The following is a 19573-nucleotide window of genomic DNA, read 5'->3' as shown; positions in this document are numbered from 1 at the left end:
CCGTGTGCGGTGTTGCGGCGACGTGTTCGAATAGTCACTGTGCGATCCGGGCGGCAGAGAAGAGGGGCTCGTGGCCGCTTTTCGGCCGTGCAACACGTTGCGACGGTCAATGGTGGCGCGGGGGACACGGTGGTGGTTTTGGTGCCATTTGTTTTTACCGCCGCAGACGAGTTGCTGGAGGCTGAGAACAGCCTGGACGCTGCCGCTTTGGAGAAGTTTGAGCAGCAAGTGCGTGACACGATCGCCGAGAGGAGCGACGAGCTGGCAATTAGGCACGACGAGGAGGCGTTCCACCAACAGCGGCAAATGCCGGAGGTGACGGAGACAACACTGTTAGAGAAGCGGTTTGCCTACAGCATCCCGTTCCCTCTGCCGACGGAGGACTCGCTTGCGGGGGTTCGTACACGCCACGCGCGGCTGTTGTGTGCGTCGCCCACCTCGTTGCGTCTGAGCAAGCAGAGGGACGCACTCGTGTTAAAGCAGCAGCAGCTGGCGCTCAGCAAGTGGCTGGAGTCGATGCGAACCCGCTACGCGCAGGACAAGGAGGCGGATGTGGCGTACTGCAAGGGGCTGCAAATAAAGGCGGCCACGACGAAGTGACGGTGCCCCTTTGGAGTTGAAAGAGAAAAGACCAGCGGGAATGACAAGGAGCGACAGAAATAAGAGGAAAAATAAATGAGCGAGAAAAGAAAGGCGAAGACACAAAAGAACGTGCTGAGGTGCGCTGCAATGCATACAGAGTTGTGTCTTAAAGCTTCCGCTACCCCCTTTCTTGCCCGGTGATTTTAATTCTTGCGTCTCTGAACCCCTCAAGTCACGTTTTCTTCCGTGGTTTTGCGCCTAAAAAATTTTTTTTTTTTTTTTTTTTTTTTTTTTTTGCCTTTTCTTTCCCTCGCTTGGTGTGTGTATGTGTGTGTTGTCTTCCTCAGGGCTATTGTTGTGTGCAGTCAGCGAGTGCCTGGGTGATTGCATCGGGCAGCATCATACACGGAAAACAGAGAGTGTAAAGAACTTCAAAAAAAAAAAAGAAAAAAAAACAGAGTGGCGGTGTAGAAGCAGAAGGAATTAGCGGGAGGAAAAACATAATTGTGTGCACGGAAACTGACGGACATTAGAAGCGGCGGCGAAGAAGTGAAAGAGGTGAAAAGAGGATCACACACACAAAAAGAAACAAACAAACAAACAAAAAAAAAGAATAACAAAGAAAAGATCGGGATAAACTCACGTCACAATAACAGAAGAAAAGAAAAATGAATGAACCGGCAATTGAGCGGGTTGCGGTGCAGCAGCAGGTGTATTATTATCTGCCGCAGAAGGGATGGCTGCGAGGCGTTGTCGCTACTGTGCTCGATGGTGAGAAGAAGGCGCATGTGGTGAATGCAACAACCGGCAACAAGGAAACGGTTCCACTGTCGCAGATTCACGGATACATGGATCAGGCCTTTGACCCGAGCGACCCCGACTTGTTTCACCTAAGCGACCTTCATGTGGCGACAACCCTTTACTGCATTAAGGAGCGTTTTGTGCAGTTGAAGCAACAGTACTCCCTCATGGGGGAGATGCTTATCAGCGTCAACCCGTTCCGACTCATGCCGTTCAACAGCGATGCTCACCGGGAGAAGTACCTTAACTCCGCGCAAAACCACCTTCTGCCGCCGCACATTTGGCAGGTGGCGCACAGAGCCTACTCGCAGATTGTTATACGCGGCTTTGACAATCAGTCGGTTGTCATCTCCGGTGAATCAGGAAGCGGGAAGACGGAGAACACCAAAATGCTGATCTACTACCTTGGGGAGCTGAGCCACATGCACAGCAGCAACGCCATGCAGAAGAGCGTTGCAGACAAAGTGGCGAATTGCCTGAAGTGGAGTAACCCACTACTGGAGTCCTTTGGAAATGCTCGCACGGTGCGTAATGACAACTCGTCACGATTCGGCAAGTACATCAAACTTTATTTTGATCCGAGCTCCGGAGTCATGGTTGGCGGCCAGACTGTGACATACCTGCTGGAGAAGAGTCGGCTCCTACTACAGTCTGTGGGGGAGCGCAATTATCACATCTTTTACGAAATGCTTGCGGGGCTTTCGCCGGAGGAGAAGAAGGAGCTCGGTGACCTCAAGTCCGCCCAGGAATACAAGTGCCTAAGCGGTGGAAACACTTTTGTTCGACGTGGTGTCGATGGCAAAACCCTGGATGATTCGTTGGAGTTTCAAAATGTGCTTCATGCCCTCACCGCCCTTGATGTTGAGGCTGATGTGCAGAGGAGCATTTTCAAGGTGTTGGCGAGTATTCTCCACTTGTTGGAGCTGCGCTTCAAATCCGACCAAAACGACATGGCATGCTTTGAAGACGAAGCACCCTTTCTTACCGCCTGCTCTCTCCTGCAGCTGGACCCCGCCTTACTGCGGGAATGTTTTCTTGTGAAGAGCCACACGAGTCTCGTGACTATTTACGCCAACAAGACGGAGGCGGAGGGATTTTGCGGGGCGTTTTGTAAGGCCATTTACGTTGGCCTCTTTGACCGCCTTGTGGATTTTGTGAATCAATCCATTGATGCGCATGGCGAAGTTAGCCGCTGCAAGTACATTGGGCTTCTTGACATTTTTGGCTTTGAGAAGTTTACACGTAACAGTTTTGAGCAACTATGCATCAACTACGCCAACGAAGCCCTACAAAACCACTACAACAAATACACCTTTCTTAATGACGAGGCGGAGTGCGAAGCTGAAGGCATTGAGGTCCCCAAAATTGTTTTTCCCGACAACTCGGAATGTGTACAAATGCTTGACCAAAAAAAGATTGGCGTATTCTCCATGCTTGACGAGGAGTGCCACTTCAAGGGTGGCACGGTGGAGCGCTTCACCCATAATCTTTGGGATCAGTGGGCAAATAAAAGCAAATACTTTGTGCTGCCCAAGAGTACAGTACCGAACCAGTTTGGTGTCAATCACTACGCGGCATTTGTGAACTATAACACCGATGAGTGGCTGGAGAAGAACACGGATAGAGTGAAGGAAGAGGCGTATCAGTGCATCCTCAACTCCGGGGATCCATTTATCCGAACCCTGACGCCGAAGGATTCCTTGTTAGATAAGCGCAAGCAGACGGTGGCGCTCCGCTTCCAGGAGCAGTTGGCCGCTCTACGGGAGGAGCTTGAATCAACCGAGACACAATTCATTCGATGCATCAAGCCCAATATGGAGGCCAGCCCCGACACGCTTGACAACTGTCTTGTCGGCAATCAGTTGGAGTCGGCAGGTGTGCTGCAGACAATTGCCTTGAAACGACAGGGATATCCCATGCGTCGTACGATTGAGCAGTTTTGCCGTTATTTTTTCCTTATTATGCCGCGATCGGCAATAAGGCTATTCAAGCAGAACAAATTGAAGGCCGCCGCAAAGGACTTCCTCGCCTACTACCAGAAACTTTACGGATGGCAGAAGCCGCACTACGCGGTTGGACACACAAAGGTCTTTGTCCGTGCGGAGGTTTGGTCCTCGGTTGAACGGCTGTTGTTAAGACGTAAAGCGTGGCTTTTGCGTCGCTGCGTGCCTTTTCTGTTGCGATGGGTTTACACCAATCGGGAACAAAAGCGTCTTGCGGAGGAGCGGCGAAAGGAGGAGCTGCGCAAGGCAAAGGAGGAGCGTGAGCGATTAATTGCGGAGATCAACGCGAGAGGTTTCAGTTTGGAGCAAATGGAGTGGGTGGAGGAGCTTGCCACGCTGTTTTCAAGCGTTGATGTATCGACGCTTATCGACATTGTTGCGATTCTGCCGAAACGTGAGGAATCTCTGGCTACTTTGACGGAGATGCAGCAGCAGCGTGTTGACGGCTCACTGCCGTCCACGTTTATGCGTGTCATGAGCGAGTCGGAGGTGCGGCCGTCGGTGGTGCAGGCCCTTGTGGAGGGCGGCGTTGCTACCATGGCGGGGCTCTCGCAGTGCGATCAGGCCCAAATGAAACAATTTGGCATGACGGACGCCGAGGTTGCCGCCGTGACGCGCACGATACTAAAGGAACAGTCCGCCCGCGTGAAGCTGGAGAGGCTGCAGAGCAGCATTGGCACAGCGCAGCTGGAAAAAGTTGTCGGTGAGGTGAAGCGCCGTGTTATGACGCAATCCGACTTTGCCACGAAGGTGGAGAAACTTGTGCGAATGGGATTTCCCCGCAGCCACGCGGAGCTCACGTTGACGCACTACAACGGCGACGTGCAAAAGGCAGCCGAGCGTCTCCTCCATGGCGGTGTTGAAAAACATTTGCACGAGGAGCCCCCTCATGGCAGCAAAGGCAGGTGGACCTCCCTCGACCCGGAGGTGCAGCGGCTTGTCAAGCTCGGCGTGCCAAAAGGTGCCGCGAAGCGAGTACTCCGCCAGACAAGCGGAAATGTTGACGAGGCCGTCCGACTGGTGTTTCCTCCCGTTTCATGACGACGGAAATAACTCTTCTCTCTCGCGTCATCGACTGTTTTTTTTTTTTTTTTCGTGTGTATTTTACGTCACGGCACGGTTGTGCATTGTTGCGGTCGTAAGTGACTGCCTGTATAATTAGACGGAAGAGAACACGAGGGAAAAAGAGAAGAGAGAGGGCTGAGAAAAACAAAACAACAAATAAAAAAAAAAAAAAGAAGGAAACCACAAGCCGTTTTGTCAAATACAGAAAAACCAAAAACCAAAAAAAAAAGAAAAGGATGGGAAAAATTACGTCGTTGAAGACTTATGGGATTGTCTTTTTTTTATTTATTTTTTTCCTATTTTTGTTATTATCGTTTCATTTTTCATATATAAATACAAATATGTGTGAATATACATGTGGGTGTGCCAACTTACACATGCATGGGCGACTGGTTTTCAGAGGGTTGAGGTGAGGCATAAGGAAGGCCCATGTGGTGAATTATTAGGAGGGCAGTGGGATCAAATGAGAGCAAATAGTTTTTTTTTTTGTTGGGCACAACATCCACCTTGTCTTTTGTGAATATGTATTTAATATACATATATATATATATATATTTTGTTGTTGTGTGTGTTTCCTTTAATAATGAACCCTCTTTTTTTTTCTCTCTCTTTTTCTCTCCACATGTATAAAAATATATTGTCTCTGTGCTTCCATCTCAATTGGGTTTTTATTTTTATTTTTATTTGCTTTTGTGGACATTTCTCTCTTGTGGCGAGCGAGACTGTGGGGACCGGGGCGGTGGGGATTGCGGTATATGGCGCTACACCAGCGAAACTTCGATGCGGACTTTGTGTGGGTGCGTGGGTGGGGGAAAGTGCAGTGGAGGGTGTTGCATGTATTTCATTCCATCTGTGTGCGTAGATGTATCCTTTAAATGCACTGTTATGTATTCCAACCTTCACCCACACCCACTTTCTTTTTTTGGTTTTCTCCGACTATTTTTTACTTTTTTATTTTTTTTTTATTTGCCTCTTTGTTTTTATCGCCGCCGCCGCCACCGCCGCCGCCGCCGTTGGCCCTCTTTTTTTTTTTTTGGTTCCGCTCCGCCCAATTGCGATGGACTTCTTTCCTCCATATGGGTTGCCGTGTGCTGACACCGTGGCAGTCTTTTACCATTCCGTTGAATGAAGTGTTGTGTAGCCAAGCAAAAAAAAAAAAAACAAAAACAAACGAAAATAAAGAAATAAATAATAAAACGTAAAGTCCGTAAAGCGGCTTCAGGCATGTCTTTTTTTTTTTTTTTTGGATTAACAACATTTCTCTTACTTGCTCCCTTCTTATTTATGCCTCTTTTTGTGCGCAAATCCATGCATTTACATAAAAACTCACGCAATCGATTTTAGAAGTTGTGGCCTTGTTTGTGGAGCGTCGGGATGGAAGTATTGGGTCGTAGGGGGCGCGGCATCATGTCGCTTGCCGCATCGTTCTCGGCACCCACCGCCTTTGCATCTCTTGAAGACACTGGCGCCGTTACTTTATGGGACACGCGGCTGAAGCGGAAGGACTACATGTGCGTGGACGACGGTGCGATAAAAGGCAATGGGGAGGCTACAGAGTTGTTGCTCGCATCGGACAGGCATATGGCCGTAGTTCTGGCGGAGAATATTGTCATGGCTTATGACCTTCGCCAGCAGACTTTGCTTCATTCCTTCAAGCATGTCTCTGAGGTTGTCGCTTTCCTTAGCGGCACCCACCCGCATGGGGCCTCAACGACTCTCATTGCCGATGAGAATGGTGCTATTATTCCCTTTGATTTGTCTCAGTTTGCCCCAACGACATGTGTCTCAGAGCGTTATTTTGGAGTAGAGAAGACGTTATCAAAGCCGTCATTTGGTTCCTTGTCCAATTACTGCTGTGGTCTTGGTTTATTGCAGGTAAAACAAAGACAGGGAGTGTGTGCCCTTGGAATGGATGGCAGGGGAGCATTTTACATGGATCCCATTGACCCACCAGTTGAATTTTGTCTGATGGATGACTTGGCGACCGCGAGGGGGCAATTTGTGAATCCACCTTTGCCCACAACCTGTCATTTTTTAGGGGAGTACATTGCCACGGGCAGGGCAAACGGCATTTACTCCATTGCTACCGTGGATGCGGACGATAACTCCGTTGTTGAGGTTTTTGCAGCACCTGGTCATGCATCCAACGGCTTGTCTGTGGTGTTGTGGACGCATGACGGTCATCTGATGACATGTTCCATCTGTGGGGAAGTTTCCATGTGGGATGTGATGCCGCTTCTGCTCCAGGATCCACCCGTGGATGAGACAGAAGAGGGAGAACTACCGTCTCTAGAGAAGGCTTGTAATGTGCGCGAGACCACCAGTCATCATTCCGTGGTGAATTGCGGGACGATCCTCGGCTCTGGGGTGTTTCTTGCCGGCGACACGATGGGGTTTGTGACGTCATGTCCAATTTTGCAGGCATGAGGTGTGCAAGACAATTAAAATAAAACCGCCGTCTAACGAATGTGTTGCGCTTGTGGGAGAAATCTTTCTCTCTCCCTGTCTCTTTTTCACTATTTGGAAGTGTAGCGGGGAAGGGGTTAGGTGTCATGCACCGTCCATCCCTTACTTCCATCACTGTGAGTGTTTTTTTTTTTACCTCTTTTTTTTTTTGTTTCCACGTCTCCTTTATTTTTATTTTTGGATTTCTTTTATTGTTTTATCTCATTATTATTATTATTATTATTATTAATTTTTTATTTATTTATTTGCTTTTGCTCCGTGATGCAAGGTACAATGACGGAGGCGGCAGATGATCGCGAGGCGGGTGCCGCTCCGTTCTGCGACTCAGCTGACGCGATTAAGGCTGTGTATAATTGTATGTTTCGCCTCCGGGCACACAAATTATTGCTAGCAGACGGCGTAGAGACGTATATCATTGGGTCAGGCATGTACAATGGGGCGGAGACAATGAAATGGGCCGACAAGGCAACAGAGGCACTGCTGTACTTTTCGTACCGTAACCGTATTGTACCGCTTATGAACGGGGCGACGACAGATCTCTTCTGGGGATGCATGATCCGGACAGGGCAAATGATGCTTGCTCATGCCTTTATGCGCTACTTTAATGGCGGTGGACCACACATAGGCAGTGAAAGGCTTCAGGAGTTGCGGGCAAGGACACAAACTCTTTTTTGCGACGTGCCGTCGGCGCCTTTTGGCATCCATGCCGTAACATCCGAAGGAACGAAACATGGTGTTAACTGCGGTGAGTGGTTTGGGCCAACGCCGATAGCGAAAACGCTGAGTGCGCTGATGGCGTCCTACTTGGCTGCGGGGGGTGAGGGCCCAGTGGTATTGGCTTTTCCTGAGCGACAAATTTTTTTGGAGGAGGTGAAGGAACTGCTGCGGCAGTCAACGCATGTCGTGTTGCTCATTCCGGTGATGCTTGGAATTCGTGTCATCTCAGAGAAGTACTCGCAGCTCATGAAGCGCTGCCTTGAAATGGAAAGCTCGATAGGCATTCTTGGAGGTAAATCTCGCTCCGCGTTATTCCTCTTTGGTCACCAGGACGATGATGTGTTCTTCCTGGACCCGCATTGTGTTCAGCCCGCCTTCACATCGTCTGGTAGTCCGGGGGAATTGACGTGTGCGAGGAGGGTGCTGCCCACAACGAGCTATGATACCTCAATGACACTGGGATTTTATATCTCTTCGCTCGATAGTTTAGCCCTCTTTGAGAGGGACATGGCGAGTGCAAACGATGGTCTGACTTTCCCTCTCATTAGTCTCTTGCCTGGTCGACCAGCGAGTGGTACGGCTGTGCATCTCAACTTGGAGGACACTTTTTCTTCTTGACTGAATAAAAGCGGGAGGAAGGGGGATATTGAACGGGGGAAAAAAAAGAGATAATAAAACAAAAAAAAATCAGAAGAGGAGGCGCACCGAAAACGAACCCAGTCATCATACCAATATATACATGTGGTTCTTTGCTTTTTTAAGGGACAGAGCGGCTCAATGCAAAAAAAACGTGTTGGTGGGTAAATAAAAGCCCGTCGAGGAAATTATTTAATAAGTATGACCATTGATTGATTGATTGTTGTTGGTTACTAGGACTGGTGTATTTGCTTCTTCTCTTCTTTTCCTCACGTAACACCACCGCAGGCGGCTGACGTATCCACGGGGAGAGGTCTTTCTTTATTTCTCTTTCTTTCTCTCTTTCTCCTTCTCTCTCTATATATATATCTATCTATCCATCATATATATATATATATATACGGTCCTTGCGGTAATTTTGACTTGGAGCAAAGAGTATACTGAAGGAAAAAAAAATACATGCTTTGTTTTGAGCATCTTATTGTTGTTTTGTGGACATTTTTGCCGCCTTGCGTTTTTTTTTCTTTTTTTTTTTGACTTTTTTATTTTGTGTTTTTTTTTAAATTTATTTTAGCGTGCTACTCCACCAAAACCAAGAAAACATGGGAAAGACCGTGCTCACCTGCCGTAAGGGCAACGGGTCCGTCTACCAGCTGCACGGCCACAAGCGTCTCGGCCCCGCGAAGCTCCGCATTCTTGACTACGCCGAGCGTCATGGTTTTATGCGTGGTGTGGTCAAGACGATTGAGCATGAGCCCGGCCGTGGTGCCCCGCTCGCCCGCGTGGAATTCCGGCATCCGTACAAGTACCGCCGCGTGAAGGAGCTGATGGTGGCGCCGGAGGGCATGTTCACTGGACAGTCCGTCCTCTGCGGCGTGAAGGCACCACTCGCAATTGGCAATGTGCTGCCTCTTGGCCAAATCACGGAGGGCTGCATCGTCTGCAACGTGGAGGCGAAGGTCGGCGACCGCGGCACCATTGCACGTGCCTCGGGCGACTACTGCATCATCATCTCGCACAACCACGAGACGGGCCGCACACGCCTGAAGCTGCCAAGCGGGCAGAAGAAGACCGTTCCCAGTAACTGCCGCGCCATGATTGGTATCATTGCTGGCGGTGGCCGTATTGAGAAGCCGGTGCTGAAGGCCGGTAACTCCTTTTACCGCTTCCGTGGAAAGCGTAACTGCTGGCCCAAGGTGCGTGGTGTTGCCCGCAACCCAGTGGAGCACCCGCACGGTGGTGGTAACCATCAGCACATTGGCCACCCGTCGACCGTCTCACGTCACGCACCGCCAGGCCAGAAGGTCGGCCTGATCGCCGCCCGCCGCACCGGACGTATTCGCGGTAGCAGGGCCGTTAAGGGCGCATGGCATCCGGAGGAGTAAGTTGAGTTTGGCACGTCTCTTTTATTTCGTTTTTTTTTTTACTTTATTATTTGAAAAAAAAAAACAACCGAAACAATAAACGATGTCACTGCGTCCAATGTGATAATAATTTTTATGGGGTTTTCTTGCACAGTGACAATGTAGGCATCTTTTTTTTTTTCTTTTTCTTTTTCTTTTTTTTGCTTCTTTCTTCACACTTTGGCCGTTATTCTATCAGCGACGCATTCTATTCACTTATATGCCTTGTCTTGCCGTCTGGACGAACGGGAGACTTTGGGGTTGAAGGATGCAGTGCCTGTTCTTGGAAGAGCGTGTCTCTGCTGAGGGGTACGTGGTGCTTCTTGCTGAGACGTTTCGTTCCTCTTTTCAAAGAATTCAATTTTTTTTGACGACGATTGCGGAGCCGACATCGCGTCCCTCGTTGATGCATGAGTACCGCATGACACCCTTCTCCTTGGGGGCAGCCGTCTCCGCCAGCATACCTGTGTCGGATGTTATTTGCTTTTTGGATGAGTATGTCTATGGCTTTTGCGACGAGGGGGAGAACTCACGTCGTGCTCGTGTTTGCGCCTTTCTGGAGATGTGCATGAGCCGGTACAATTTGGCTCGCATAGTGATTGAAGACGCACGGACATTTGTGGAGTGCGACAATGTTGAAACAGCGGAGACGCTTTTGCTCGATCCTGTTGTGCGGTCACTATGCGCCGAACCGCCCCAAATCGTTCCTGTCGTTCCCCATTCGCTTCTTGTGCTGAGGAGCCGGGCCGTCGCAAGACGTGTGGCGGAGCGCTGCGTTTTACTCGGATTTCCCCTTCAACAGCAGTATGACTATGAAAGGGATTCGGGTGTTCGTAACATCAATGTCATGCTGAAGACGCAGACAAAACCGCGGCCATATCAAATTGATGCTGTCAACGCCGCGGCGACGGAGGGTTCTCTCCGAAGTGGCTGTATTGTTCTTCCATGTGGTGCGGGCAAGACACTTGTGGGGATAATGCTTCTGTGCAAGGTGAAGAAGCCGACCCTAATCCTCTGCGCGGGGAGTGTGAGCGTTGAGCAGTGGAAAAATCAAATCTTGGAGTTTGCCAGCATCTGCGCCCATGACACGGACGATGAAATGGCCGCCGCTGAAAAGCACAGGTCTAGGTTGGAGGGCGCCGCACGTATTGCCTGTTTGACCGGAAAACAAAAAGACCCAGTTACGGAGGAAACGGATATCGTTCTCACGACTTACAGTATGCTTGTAACGGCGCACAGAGCGCAGATGCGACAGCGCGCGGCACATGCAAGTGGTTTGGCGGATGATCGACACCAGAAGAGAAGACGAGCCAATCCAAAGGAGAAACTCTTCCAGCCCTATGGTCTTCTCATTATGGATGAGGTTCATGTCATGCCGGCAGAGGCATATAAGGAAAGTTTAAGCCTCGTCGATGCCAAGGGCGTGGTGGGACTAACGGCCACATATGTCCGTGAAGATGCAAAAATCCAGGATTTGTTTCATTTGGTCGGACCGAAACTCTACGATGTTTCTTGGGAGACGCTAGCGTCAAGTGGCTATCTGGCCAATGTGACATGTATCGAGGTGTTGACACCACTTACAAGACAATTCAGTCTTGAATATATGCAGCGCAGTGGGGAGGACCACACACTGCAGCAGCGTAAAATGCCACTTCTTGTCATGCTGGCTGCCGCGAACCCCAACAAAATGCTCTGTGTTCTTGAGCTTGTTCGAAGGCACGTTGCGGACTCCTCAAAGATCCTTGTTTTTTGCGATCACCTTCTTCTTCTTAGGGAGTACGGGACTCTGCTTCACGCACCTGTCATATGTGGCCAAACACCCCATCGTGAACGACTGATGATTTTTTCCGATTTTCAGAGCACCTCGAAGCTGAATGTCATTTGTTTGTCGCGTGTTGGGGACGTCAGTGTGAATCTCCCCAGCGCCAACGTGGTGATACAGGTCTCTAGTCATGGCGGAAGCCGACGGCAAGAAGCACAGCGCCTCGGGAGGATTTTGCGCCCCAAGGCGAGAGCCAGTAATGGCAAAATGGTTGACGCGTGGTTTTACACCATCATTAGCACAGACACTCTGGAAATGGCGTACGCGGCACATCGCACAGCGTTTCTCGTGGATCAGGGATACACATGCCGCATTATTGAATTTCAGCCGGACGAGCTTTCGAATGATGAGACCGATGACGTCGCGGTTGCCGCAGAGGCGGGCGATGCTGTAAGCTTGAAGCAAGAGAAACTACGCAGCGCCTTGAGGGAGAAGAAACTGCAGTGTGAGTCTTTGACGGTACCACAAGGCTCTGTGGACGCCCGAAAAATCGAGTACCAGCTGGATCTGTTGTCTCGGGTTGTTTCCAACTGGGAATTGGAGTACCACAGTCAGGGGTTGAAGCAAGCGTCGTCAGGACACGACGGGTTTCCGCCAGACGATGACGCCAACGTGAGCGAGGGGAGAGATGTTATGGAAATTGTACCGGACAGCGATTTGGCAGCAATCAAGCGGGAATGGGCAGGGGGAACTCGCATGGACCAATTTCAATTCGGTCACAGCTGCACTTCTTTGCAAGGCTTGGTCAGCGTCGATGAGAATTTCGTGTACCATGAACTTTAGTTGAGGAACGCGAGCGAAGGTGAGAGAAGAAATCAGCGAGGGCGGAAAACAGGAAAAGAGAAACGTACAATTCAATGCTGCAAGGCGGAACTTCCGCGTGCTTTCCTCGTTGTTTATTTTTATCAAAAATTTTTTATTCTTTTCTCTACTTTTTTTGTTTTGTTTTGTATTTGTGTGATAGGATTTGCAGACAAGGATGAAGTGATATCTTTGCGCGTTTCTGGTCTCAGCGAAGAACTGGGTCATGGAGTGGTTCCGCAGGAGGAGGATTGTGTCTACGGACGGCAGCAAGCTACTCTCACCGCGCGCAGAAAAGCCAAAGGAGGAATGTTCTACTGGGAGCTGACGGCCACCGAACCGTCGCGGCGACGGGGACGCGGCGAAGAGCGACTAAACCAGAGTAGTGGACTGCTTGTAGTGTAGGAGGCGTCACCCGCCGTGCATGTTTTGCTTGTATGATGGCTGTCATTGGAACCTAAGGATGTGGCAGCTGGAATTTTGATGCACGGCGTGTGTGAGGGACCATTTTATGTTTATTTTTCATTTTTTTTTGTTTTTCCGTTTTTTCTGCTGAAGTCACGTTGAACTTTTTTTTTTTTGGGGTAGGAAGGATTTGGGATGAAATCAGGCTTTTTTAAAATCGCGTGCGAGGGGCAAATTTATTATTATTATTATTATTAAATGCTTTTTTGGGACTGTCTTCCATTTGAATGACTTGTGTTTTCCCTTCCTTTTTTTTTTTTGTTCTTTGTCCCGGTAGGAATCGCGTGGCACGATGGTCTGAGTTTCGTGTTGGGTGGTGGTGTACATTGTTGCCGCCGTAGTGAAGTGGATCGTGGAGTGGTTCCGCAGAAGGAGGATTGTGTCCACGGACGGCAGCAAGCTACTCTCACCGCGCGCAGAAAAGCCAAAGGAGGAATGTTCTACTGGGAGCTGACGGCCGCCGAACCGTCGCGGCGACGGGGACGCGGCGAAGAGCGACTAAACCAGAGTAGTGGACTGCTTGTAGTGTAGGAGGCGTCACCCGCCGTGCATGTTTTGCTTGTATGATGGCTGTCATTGGAACCTAAGGATGTGGCAGCTGGAATTTTGATGCACGGCGTGTGTGAGGGACCATTTTATGTTTATTTTTACTTCTCAGTTGTTGTTGTTTTTTTTTTTTCTGGTGACGTGCGAGGGAACACACACGCGACCCTTTGTGGCTGGGCTTTTGTCACCTTTTTCCAGCCAACTTCGGCTGGGGATCTTCTTGCCGGCGAAGGTTTTTTGCATGCTCTTAATGTTTCCTTTTTTTTTTTTTTCCTTCTTGGTACCTAAAGCGTGTGACAATATATCTGCCGCATTTTTGGCCGAAAAAAAACACACACACATACAAATACAAATACAAATACACCGAAAAAGGAATTGAGGGAGAAAGGCAAATAACACAAACACAAACAGAAAACGAAATAGTAAACGACGAAGTTTTTGCCTTGACCATCAGTTAGTTTCCTGGACATTTCTTTCTTGGGGCCGCTGTGCATTGATGGCAACGTTGCGGGCGTGTGACCGGTATCCATCTGGACGCACCCTTCAATCCTCCGCGCCGGGGACGAATGTGAATTTATTATCCGGCGAAGCGTATGTAAATGACAACGATGCTTTGCTTCTCGGGTCGACGACGTATGAGGCGAAGTACGTTGAGCCAGCGTCCCTGCTTAAGGGCTCCTTGTACATTCAGGACCCCAACGAATTGTCCAACACGGATGAGCATTTGAGGATCGATAAACTGACACTTTCTCAACTATACAGCACTGCCTACGTCCCGTACATGCAAAAGAGGCAATGTCGACCAGAGATTGAGTTTCCTCTCTTGCCCAGTCCACCGGACTTTGATGGCGAGGTTCCAACCGATCCTGAGGCCGTCATGCAGTACATAAAAGGTCTTTCGGCGGTATATTGCAAAGAGCTGGGGGATCCCTCTCCGTTTCAATTGTACGAAATTCTTGTTGGTGGGCTTTTGGAAAACGTTGCCACCATGACAAATCAATCTAGTGTTGAAAACAAGGATGGATCATTAAACGGCGATATGCCACTGCAGTTGAGTTTGCACGATGACATGCCAGGAACAATTTTTGCGTCGGGGTTTCAATCCTTCACACCAGCAGTGGAAATGGTGGCTTTAACAATATCGATGTGGTTGTCAAATATTCGTCACCTAGACAACATTGGCATCGTCCTGAAGAAGGTGAAAAGGCTTCGGCTGCGACACGCGCCTTAAGTCCATCTACTGTGAAGATTGCACTTGAAACCTGCAGACAGTTACTTGTGGGGGATAAATGTTCGCAGGAGCGAAAAGGCGAGGTGTGTAGTTTACTGGGACTTGTTGTTCTTCCTCGAGGTGAGATTCAGGAGGTGCTCGAGTACGTCGGCATTCTCGAGGATTACTGCTCCCATTCTCGCTCCATCATAGTTCCCATTGTGCTGCCCCACTACGAGGAGGTGTTGCGAAGCTTTGTTCTGACCTCGCCGATGCAGCACGTGATGTCGTCTCCTGTTGACGCCCACCACGGTGAAACGACCAAACTGCCTCTTATGCTATCGGAGGGAACCAGCGTTGTTTGTTTTTGTGTCTCGCCTTGCGGTTCAATGTTGGCTACAGCAACTGTTTCCGGCATACTTATTTTTGACACCACCACGGGCGAGTTATTGGCAGAGTCTCTGGACGCGTTTCTTCCTCGATCCCTGCGGATGATGCAGTTTTCCCCCGACTCCAAAAAACTCATTTTAACGATGGTATCCGGACTGCGCCATGTGGTGCTCAACACCGAATTGTTGTACCTTTGTGAACATAACACGGAGTATCCAGCCATTCCAACGTCGGTGACATCCGAGTCGATTGAATTTCTTTTTTCTCCGCGCTTGACGAGCGGACGAAAGAGTTCACTCTACTTTACGGCATGTGGGAAGACGGTGCTGGATAAACTTGGTCCCTCTGCCGATAGGGCTGTTGATAACTTCGTCATATGCTCTCATATCAACGGCGATTTTGTGGGGAATTTGGTTGTCTTAGAAGCGGATGATGACAACTTTACAATTCACGTGAAGGGAGGAATCGTCACGCTGACGCAAGGCACGCACAGCTGCTCTGGTGCTTGCCCCAACAGTGCCCCTTGGCATTTTATCTTTTGCAAGTGGAACAAGGGCGTGTGGATGCTGGGTATCGACAACACCCTGGTTGAGCTGCATGGAGCACGAACTGCCCAACCCAAGACGACCAGGGTAGTTCGAGCAACGGTATTTGATGGCATTGGACACGTGGGATCGCTTGTGGCGTGGAGTGGGGAGGGCCAGGACGGCCGCGTGATCAGGAAGTTTTCTACGGACCGCGTCTTGGAATCTTCTGTGAGGCCGTTTTTTTATCTGCCGCTGGATGAGGGCGAGGGGTTTTGGTTGAAGGAGCTGGCCACGATGCGGGCCCTTTCCATCCCAGAGCAGTCAATTGTCTGGGATGAGGCTCACTGCTGTCCGTGTACCCCACCCGAGTCGTTTGATCACAATGTTCGCTTTCCGCAACAGCTGCTTCTTCAGTCGGAAGTTCTGGTCAGTGAATTTCAGGTACTCATTATAATTCCCTCTGTGCACAAGGGTGGGGATGGAATAGTTGTTGCCGTTCAACATGGATCGAAGTCCATCAGCCGAGTATATCGTTGCCCGGCGAGCTATTCGCAGTCGCTTTATTTTCTTTCCCGCGATGAGTCTTTCTTGTATTCCTTCCAGCAGCGCTTCTCGACATTTTCTGTGACTTCCATTTCTACCGCAGCGAGGCGAGAACACAATTTACAAGAAAGCGGTATTTTGCGCACGGATACGTTGCGGGGCTCACCTGAGTGGTTATACAATGAGATCTTGAAGCGGATATGCATTGACGGAGTTGATCTTCTTCGAATTCCACCTGAAATCAGCCCATTACGGGCCGAAAACTTGCGGCAGCTTTGTGCGGTACTGCGAGGTGTCCAGCGAGATTCTAGCGGTGTAAAATTGGTTGCCGTCATGACACTGGCAATGGTACACTTTGAGCGGCTCGTACTGGAGGATGCAGAATCTCTTTCAGAGATTGCTGCTTCTCTTAATCGCTCATGCAAGCATATTATGGAGTGGTTTCTTGAGGGTTTTGTTCGTGATGTGGCCGCGGCATTAGTTCGGGCAGGCGCTGGTCAATCGCTAAGCATGTCCGATAAGGTTGATATCCTTATGCACGCGGATGACCCAAGAACGGCAGATGTAATTGATAGTTGCATGTACAAAGAATCTTTATACAATATTATATCTTTTGTGATTAATGACAACCCTTCGAAGGTGTTGCTTATTGTCAATGGGCTTCTTCGACGATGTAGACTGGAGGAAGAAGGCCTTGCTTCTGGACGGTCCCTCATTCATTTTATGTTATGGTTTTCAATTATTTCTGTTCAACTTCTTCATGCTAACGGGCAGGACATGCTGATTTCCCGTCTGCTAGAACTATATGTTCAGCATGCCGAACAGCTTCTTGCAAAGCGATCATGGGATGACAGCATGCAGCAAACGGTGGTTCATACCGGGCTTTTACCGATGCTTATTGGTGTTGCCAGGCTATGTCCCGCTGCGGTCACCCAAGTTGTAGAGATGGCGTTGCTTCATCTTCTTGATACATTGCCTCGGGAAGCAACGAGGAGCCTTTTTCCCGTGAGTTTTGAAACCCGACAGGCATGCGATGTTGTGCCCACTACAGACGACGCGCCATTTAAGTTTGTTCTTGACTATAAAAGAGCAACAACGGTGTCCATTGGGAAGGAACCGTCTGACTCGGAGGTGACGGTGATTACATCCAATCCCTCTACTGCGAAGCCGAATAAAATTGTCTTGAGTAACGAGACACCATTTGTCAAGGTGTGTGGATCGACGTTGTTGCTTTTTGGGAACGGAGAAAATTCCCTCACCATCGTCTGCAGTTATGATCTTTGTGTTGGCACCCCCTGGAGCTCTGTATTGCGAGAGGGTATTTTGAATCTTCTTTTGTCCGCAGCGAGGCATTTAACAACAACTCCGAGGCCATGTGAAGTTTTTCTTGCTCCATTGTTGCGTCATGGGTTGGACACAAAGACACTCGCGACGCACGGGCTGGATGTCCCTGGCAGGGTAAACGAGTCCGGTTTTGCCGTTGATATTCTCAACGATGTGGGTGAAGGGAAGGAATTTGTGGATGATGTTTGGAAAAATATGCGGGGCAGCGTAACGCCCCCAATGCGGCCTGCGATTCAGGCACTTTTATCTTTGCTTATTCACAGCGGACTAAATCCACAACAGGCCACGGACGAGTTAAAACTCCGTTGGTTCAGCGGGGAATGGGGAAGCAAACTACAGGGGAGTGGAAAAGATGCCGCACGTCAATCCTTGTTGGGTTTAGCCAAATGGATTACTTCATTTGTGTATTATCAACGGGACTCCTCTCCCTTGTATACACGACGCCTTTCGAACGGACGACGCTCCACAATGGAGAGTCCATCCACCACGTCACGGTCTGCGTCAGACCCAAGGGGTTTCACAACGGCTAGGCGAAGTACGGTGAGGGGGGTGATGCAGAATCAAGATACACTGGACCAGGTGCGAGCCCTTCTTTCTAAAGGCATCACTCCCCAGGAACTCGAAGACATTTTGGTGGAACGAACAGCTTCCGCGCTGAGTATAGTGCGTGGACTGCAACTCCTTTCTTCTCTTCTCTCAAAACTTGAGAAGGAGGAGAAGCGAATGCTTCACGAGGTACTTAAGACCCTCTGGCTGTTTTCTGGAGAAGGGAGTGGGAAGCACATGATTGAGAGTCTTGTGGGTTCGGGTACCGAGTTGGAAATGCGAGTGCGTGTGGCGTTTCATTCTGTTCTCGAGACGTGTGAATCTCTCCTAATGAATAACTGTTCCAGGGAGATGTCGGCAGAGGCGATGCTGACGTCACCGGCCGAGAATGGTCCTTCCACGATATTACTGTTGGCCATTATGTGCCATCCGTGGGATGCCGTGGATTGTGAGTTTTTTAAGTGCAACGGGAATGAGGATGAGCTGACAGGTATCCTTGGACATTTGGAGGGACAGATGAATCTGTTCACATGCAACGTGCCGTTGATGTCTTCATGGCGTACCCATCGTCATCAAAGTGATGCTACGGGCGCAGCAAAAAGGGCGAATAAATGGAATGAAATGATTGGTATTGCGGAGCACATGTCGATAAACTGCATTCTGCCAAATGGATTTTCTATTGCCATTCCAAATTTACAACTTTCTCTTTCAGAGGAGGGCATCACCTTTGAGAAGGCCGTTGCCGGCCCATTGACGTTGCGTGCGGATGAGGCCTGGCCTTTGCCACGACTCATGGCTTGGTTCGGTGGTGTTCCCCGCGTATTTTATTATGAGGTGACACTCACATCGCCGTGCCACATTTTTGCCTTGGGCCTGGGCCACTGCCGGGGCGGGATGGATCGTGGGGTCGATGTGGCGTATTTTTACGAGAATTCCGGTGACACCCATGACATTTCTTGCCCGCCTTTTGAAGAGGGTGACACGATTGGCTGCGGTGTTGTGGCGACAACGCGAAGAATATTTTTAACCCTGAACGGTGTCTTTGTTTCATTCATGGGGACTGTGAGCGACAAGACTGAGGCACTCTACCCCGTCATTCGTATCAATAACCGCGAACGCGCAGGCTTTACGGTGAACTTTGGCTCTACCGCTTTTTGCTACGATTTTCGCAGATTACACCCCGCTCTTTTTATTAGTGGGCGCCCAACTTGTTACAGCATCGCTTCTACCGCGGAGATTGTTCTTCACTACATTTGTGCTCGTGCCTGCACCATGCGGGACTCCGGTAAACCCTGCGCAAGAATGTTTCTTATAAATTGCTGTGAATTGGTTTGCCGCAGCATCAACAAGGTGGCGTCAATTATTATGGACATTGGTGTGACTAAAGTGGAAAATTGTGATAGTCGCGTTGAGCAGGCTGTGGTTCTTTCCATCGCCGAAGCATCGCTTATGAAGTTCATTGCAGCGCTACGTCACATTTTACAGATTGGCAAACCCTATTTACTTCCGGAGGTGATTGGTGAGATGCTCTTTAATGCGGCAACAGTTCTCATGATGTTGCCTTTGCATTCGATACAAATGTCGACCATTAGTTTTTTTCCAGAACTTCTTCCACACATCCCTCATGTGCAAGACATGGGCGCCTCAACAAAGCTGGTAAAGACCCTGTTTGGACACGCAAAAGTGCCGCTGGATACTCGGGGGTA

General features: G+C 49.5%; 7 protein-coding genes across 7 annotated transcripts, besides 24 other annotated features; all 7 read left to right on the top strand.

The window, feature by feature from the left end:
- Nucleotides 1-8459: a sequence feature (areas merged during assembly that could not be assigned to a particular haplotype. This can correspond to areas where the two haplotypes were merged or to regions with more than two copies in the genome that were merged during assembly.).
- Nucleotides 307-600, top strand: Tc00.1047053511527.82 (hypothetical protein, conserved; the record flags this gene model as incomplete). Its single annotated transcript, XM_804564.1, has 1 exon — nucleotides 307-600. The coding sequence occupies one exon, from the start codon at nucleotides 307-309 to the stop codon at nucleotides 598-600; it is 294 nt and encodes a 97-aa protein (XP_809657.1).
- Nucleotides 849-889: a microsatellite.
- Nucleotides 1155-1210: a microsatellite.
- Tc00.1047053511527.70 (myosin heavy chain, putative) lies at nucleotides 1251-4427 on the top strand (the record flags this gene model as incomplete). Its single annotated transcript, XM_804561.1, has 1 exon — nucleotides 1251-4427. One exon carries the CDS (start codon nucleotides 1251-1253, stop codon nucleotides 4425-4427), a length of 3177 nt encoding a protein of 1058 aa, XP_809654.1.
- Nucleotides 4568-4697: a sequence feature (T-rich).
- Nucleotides 4972-5006: a microsatellite.
- Nucleotides 5117-5137: a microsatellite.
- Nucleotides 5365-5435: a sequence feature (A-rich).
- Nucleotides 5436-5464: a microsatellite.
- Nucleotides 5465-5486: a sequence feature (A-rich).
- Nucleotides 5599-5648: a sequence feature (T-rich).
- Tc00.1047053511527.60 (hypothetical protein, conserved) lies at nucleotides 5826-6878 on the top strand (the record flags this gene model as incomplete). The annotated part of the gene is made up of 1 exon (XM_804560.1): nucleotides 5826-6878. One exon carries the CDS (start codon nucleotides 5826-5828, stop codon nucleotides 6876-6878), a length of 1053 nt encoding a protein of 350 aa, XP_809653.1.
- Nucleotides 7041-7120: a sequence feature (A-rich).
- Nucleotides 7121-7145: a microsatellite.
- Nucleotides 7146-7170: a sequence feature (A-rich).
- Nucleotides 7179-8252, top strand: Tc00.1047053511527.50 (AUT2/APG4/ATG4 cysteine peptidase, putative; the record flags this gene model as incomplete). The annotated part of the gene is made up of 1 exon (XM_804559.1): nucleotides 7179-8252. One exon carries the CDS (start codon nucleotides 7179-7181, stop codon nucleotides 8250-8252), a length of 1074 nt encoding a protein of 357 aa, XP_809652.1.
- Nucleotides 8460-13582: a sequence feature (areas merged during assembly that could not be assigned to a particular haplotype. This can correspond to areas where the two haplotypes were merged or to regions with more than two copies in the genome that were merged during assembly.).
- Nucleotides 8585-8617: a sequence feature (GA-rich).
- Nucleotides 8629-8671: a microsatellite.
- Nucleotides 8785-8831: a microsatellite.
- Nucleotides 8873-9655, top strand: Tc00.1047053511527.34 (60S ribosomal protein L2, putative; the record flags this gene model as incomplete). The annotated part of the gene is made up of 1 exon (XM_804562.1): nucleotides 8873-9655. The coding sequence occupies one exon, from the start codon at nucleotides 8873-8875 to the stop codon at nucleotides 9653-9655; it is 783 nt and encodes a 260-aa protein (XP_809655.1).
- Nucleotides 9685-9719: a sequence feature (AT_rich).
- Nucleotides 9805-9847: a sequence feature (A-rich).
- On the top strand, nucleotides 9942-12278 carry Tc00.1047053511527.20 (DNA repair helicase, putative; the record flags this gene model as incomplete). The annotated part of the gene is made up of 1 exon (XM_804558.1): nucleotides 9942-12278. One exon carries the CDS (start codon nucleotides 9942-9944, stop codon nucleotides 12276-12278), a length of 2337 nt encoding a protein of 778 aa, XP_809651.1.
- Nucleotides 12938-12958: a microsatellite.
- Nucleotides 13583-14906: a sequence feature (areas merged during assembly that could not be assigned to a particular haplotype. This can correspond to areas where the two haplotypes were merged or to regions with more than two copies in the genome that were merged during assembly.).
- Tc00.1047053511527.9 (hypothetical protein, conserved) lies at nucleotides 14790-19573 on the top strand (the record flags this gene model as incomplete). The annotated part of the gene is made up of 1 exon (XM_804563.1): nucleotides 14790-19573. A coding segment is annotated over one exon (4784 nt), but the record flags the coding sequence as incomplete, so codon positions are not given.
- Nucleotides 14907-14957: a sequence feature (haploid, non-Esmeraldo-like haplotype).
- Nucleotides 14958-18252: a sequence feature (haploid, Esmeraldo-like haplotype).
- Nucleotides 18253-19573: a sequence feature (heterozygous, Esmeraldo-like haplotype).

The sequence above is a fragment of the Trypanosoma cruzi genome, genomic scaffold, assembly GCF_000209065.1.
Source record: "Trypanosoma cruzi strain CL Brener 1047053517133 genomic scaffold, whole genome shotgun sequence".
Taxonomy (NCBI): Eukaryota; Euglenozoa; class Kinetoplastea; order Trypanosomatida; family Trypanosomatidae; genus Trypanosoma; species Trypanosoma cruzi.
This window is presented reverse-complemented; position numbering and strand designations above follow the sequence as displayed.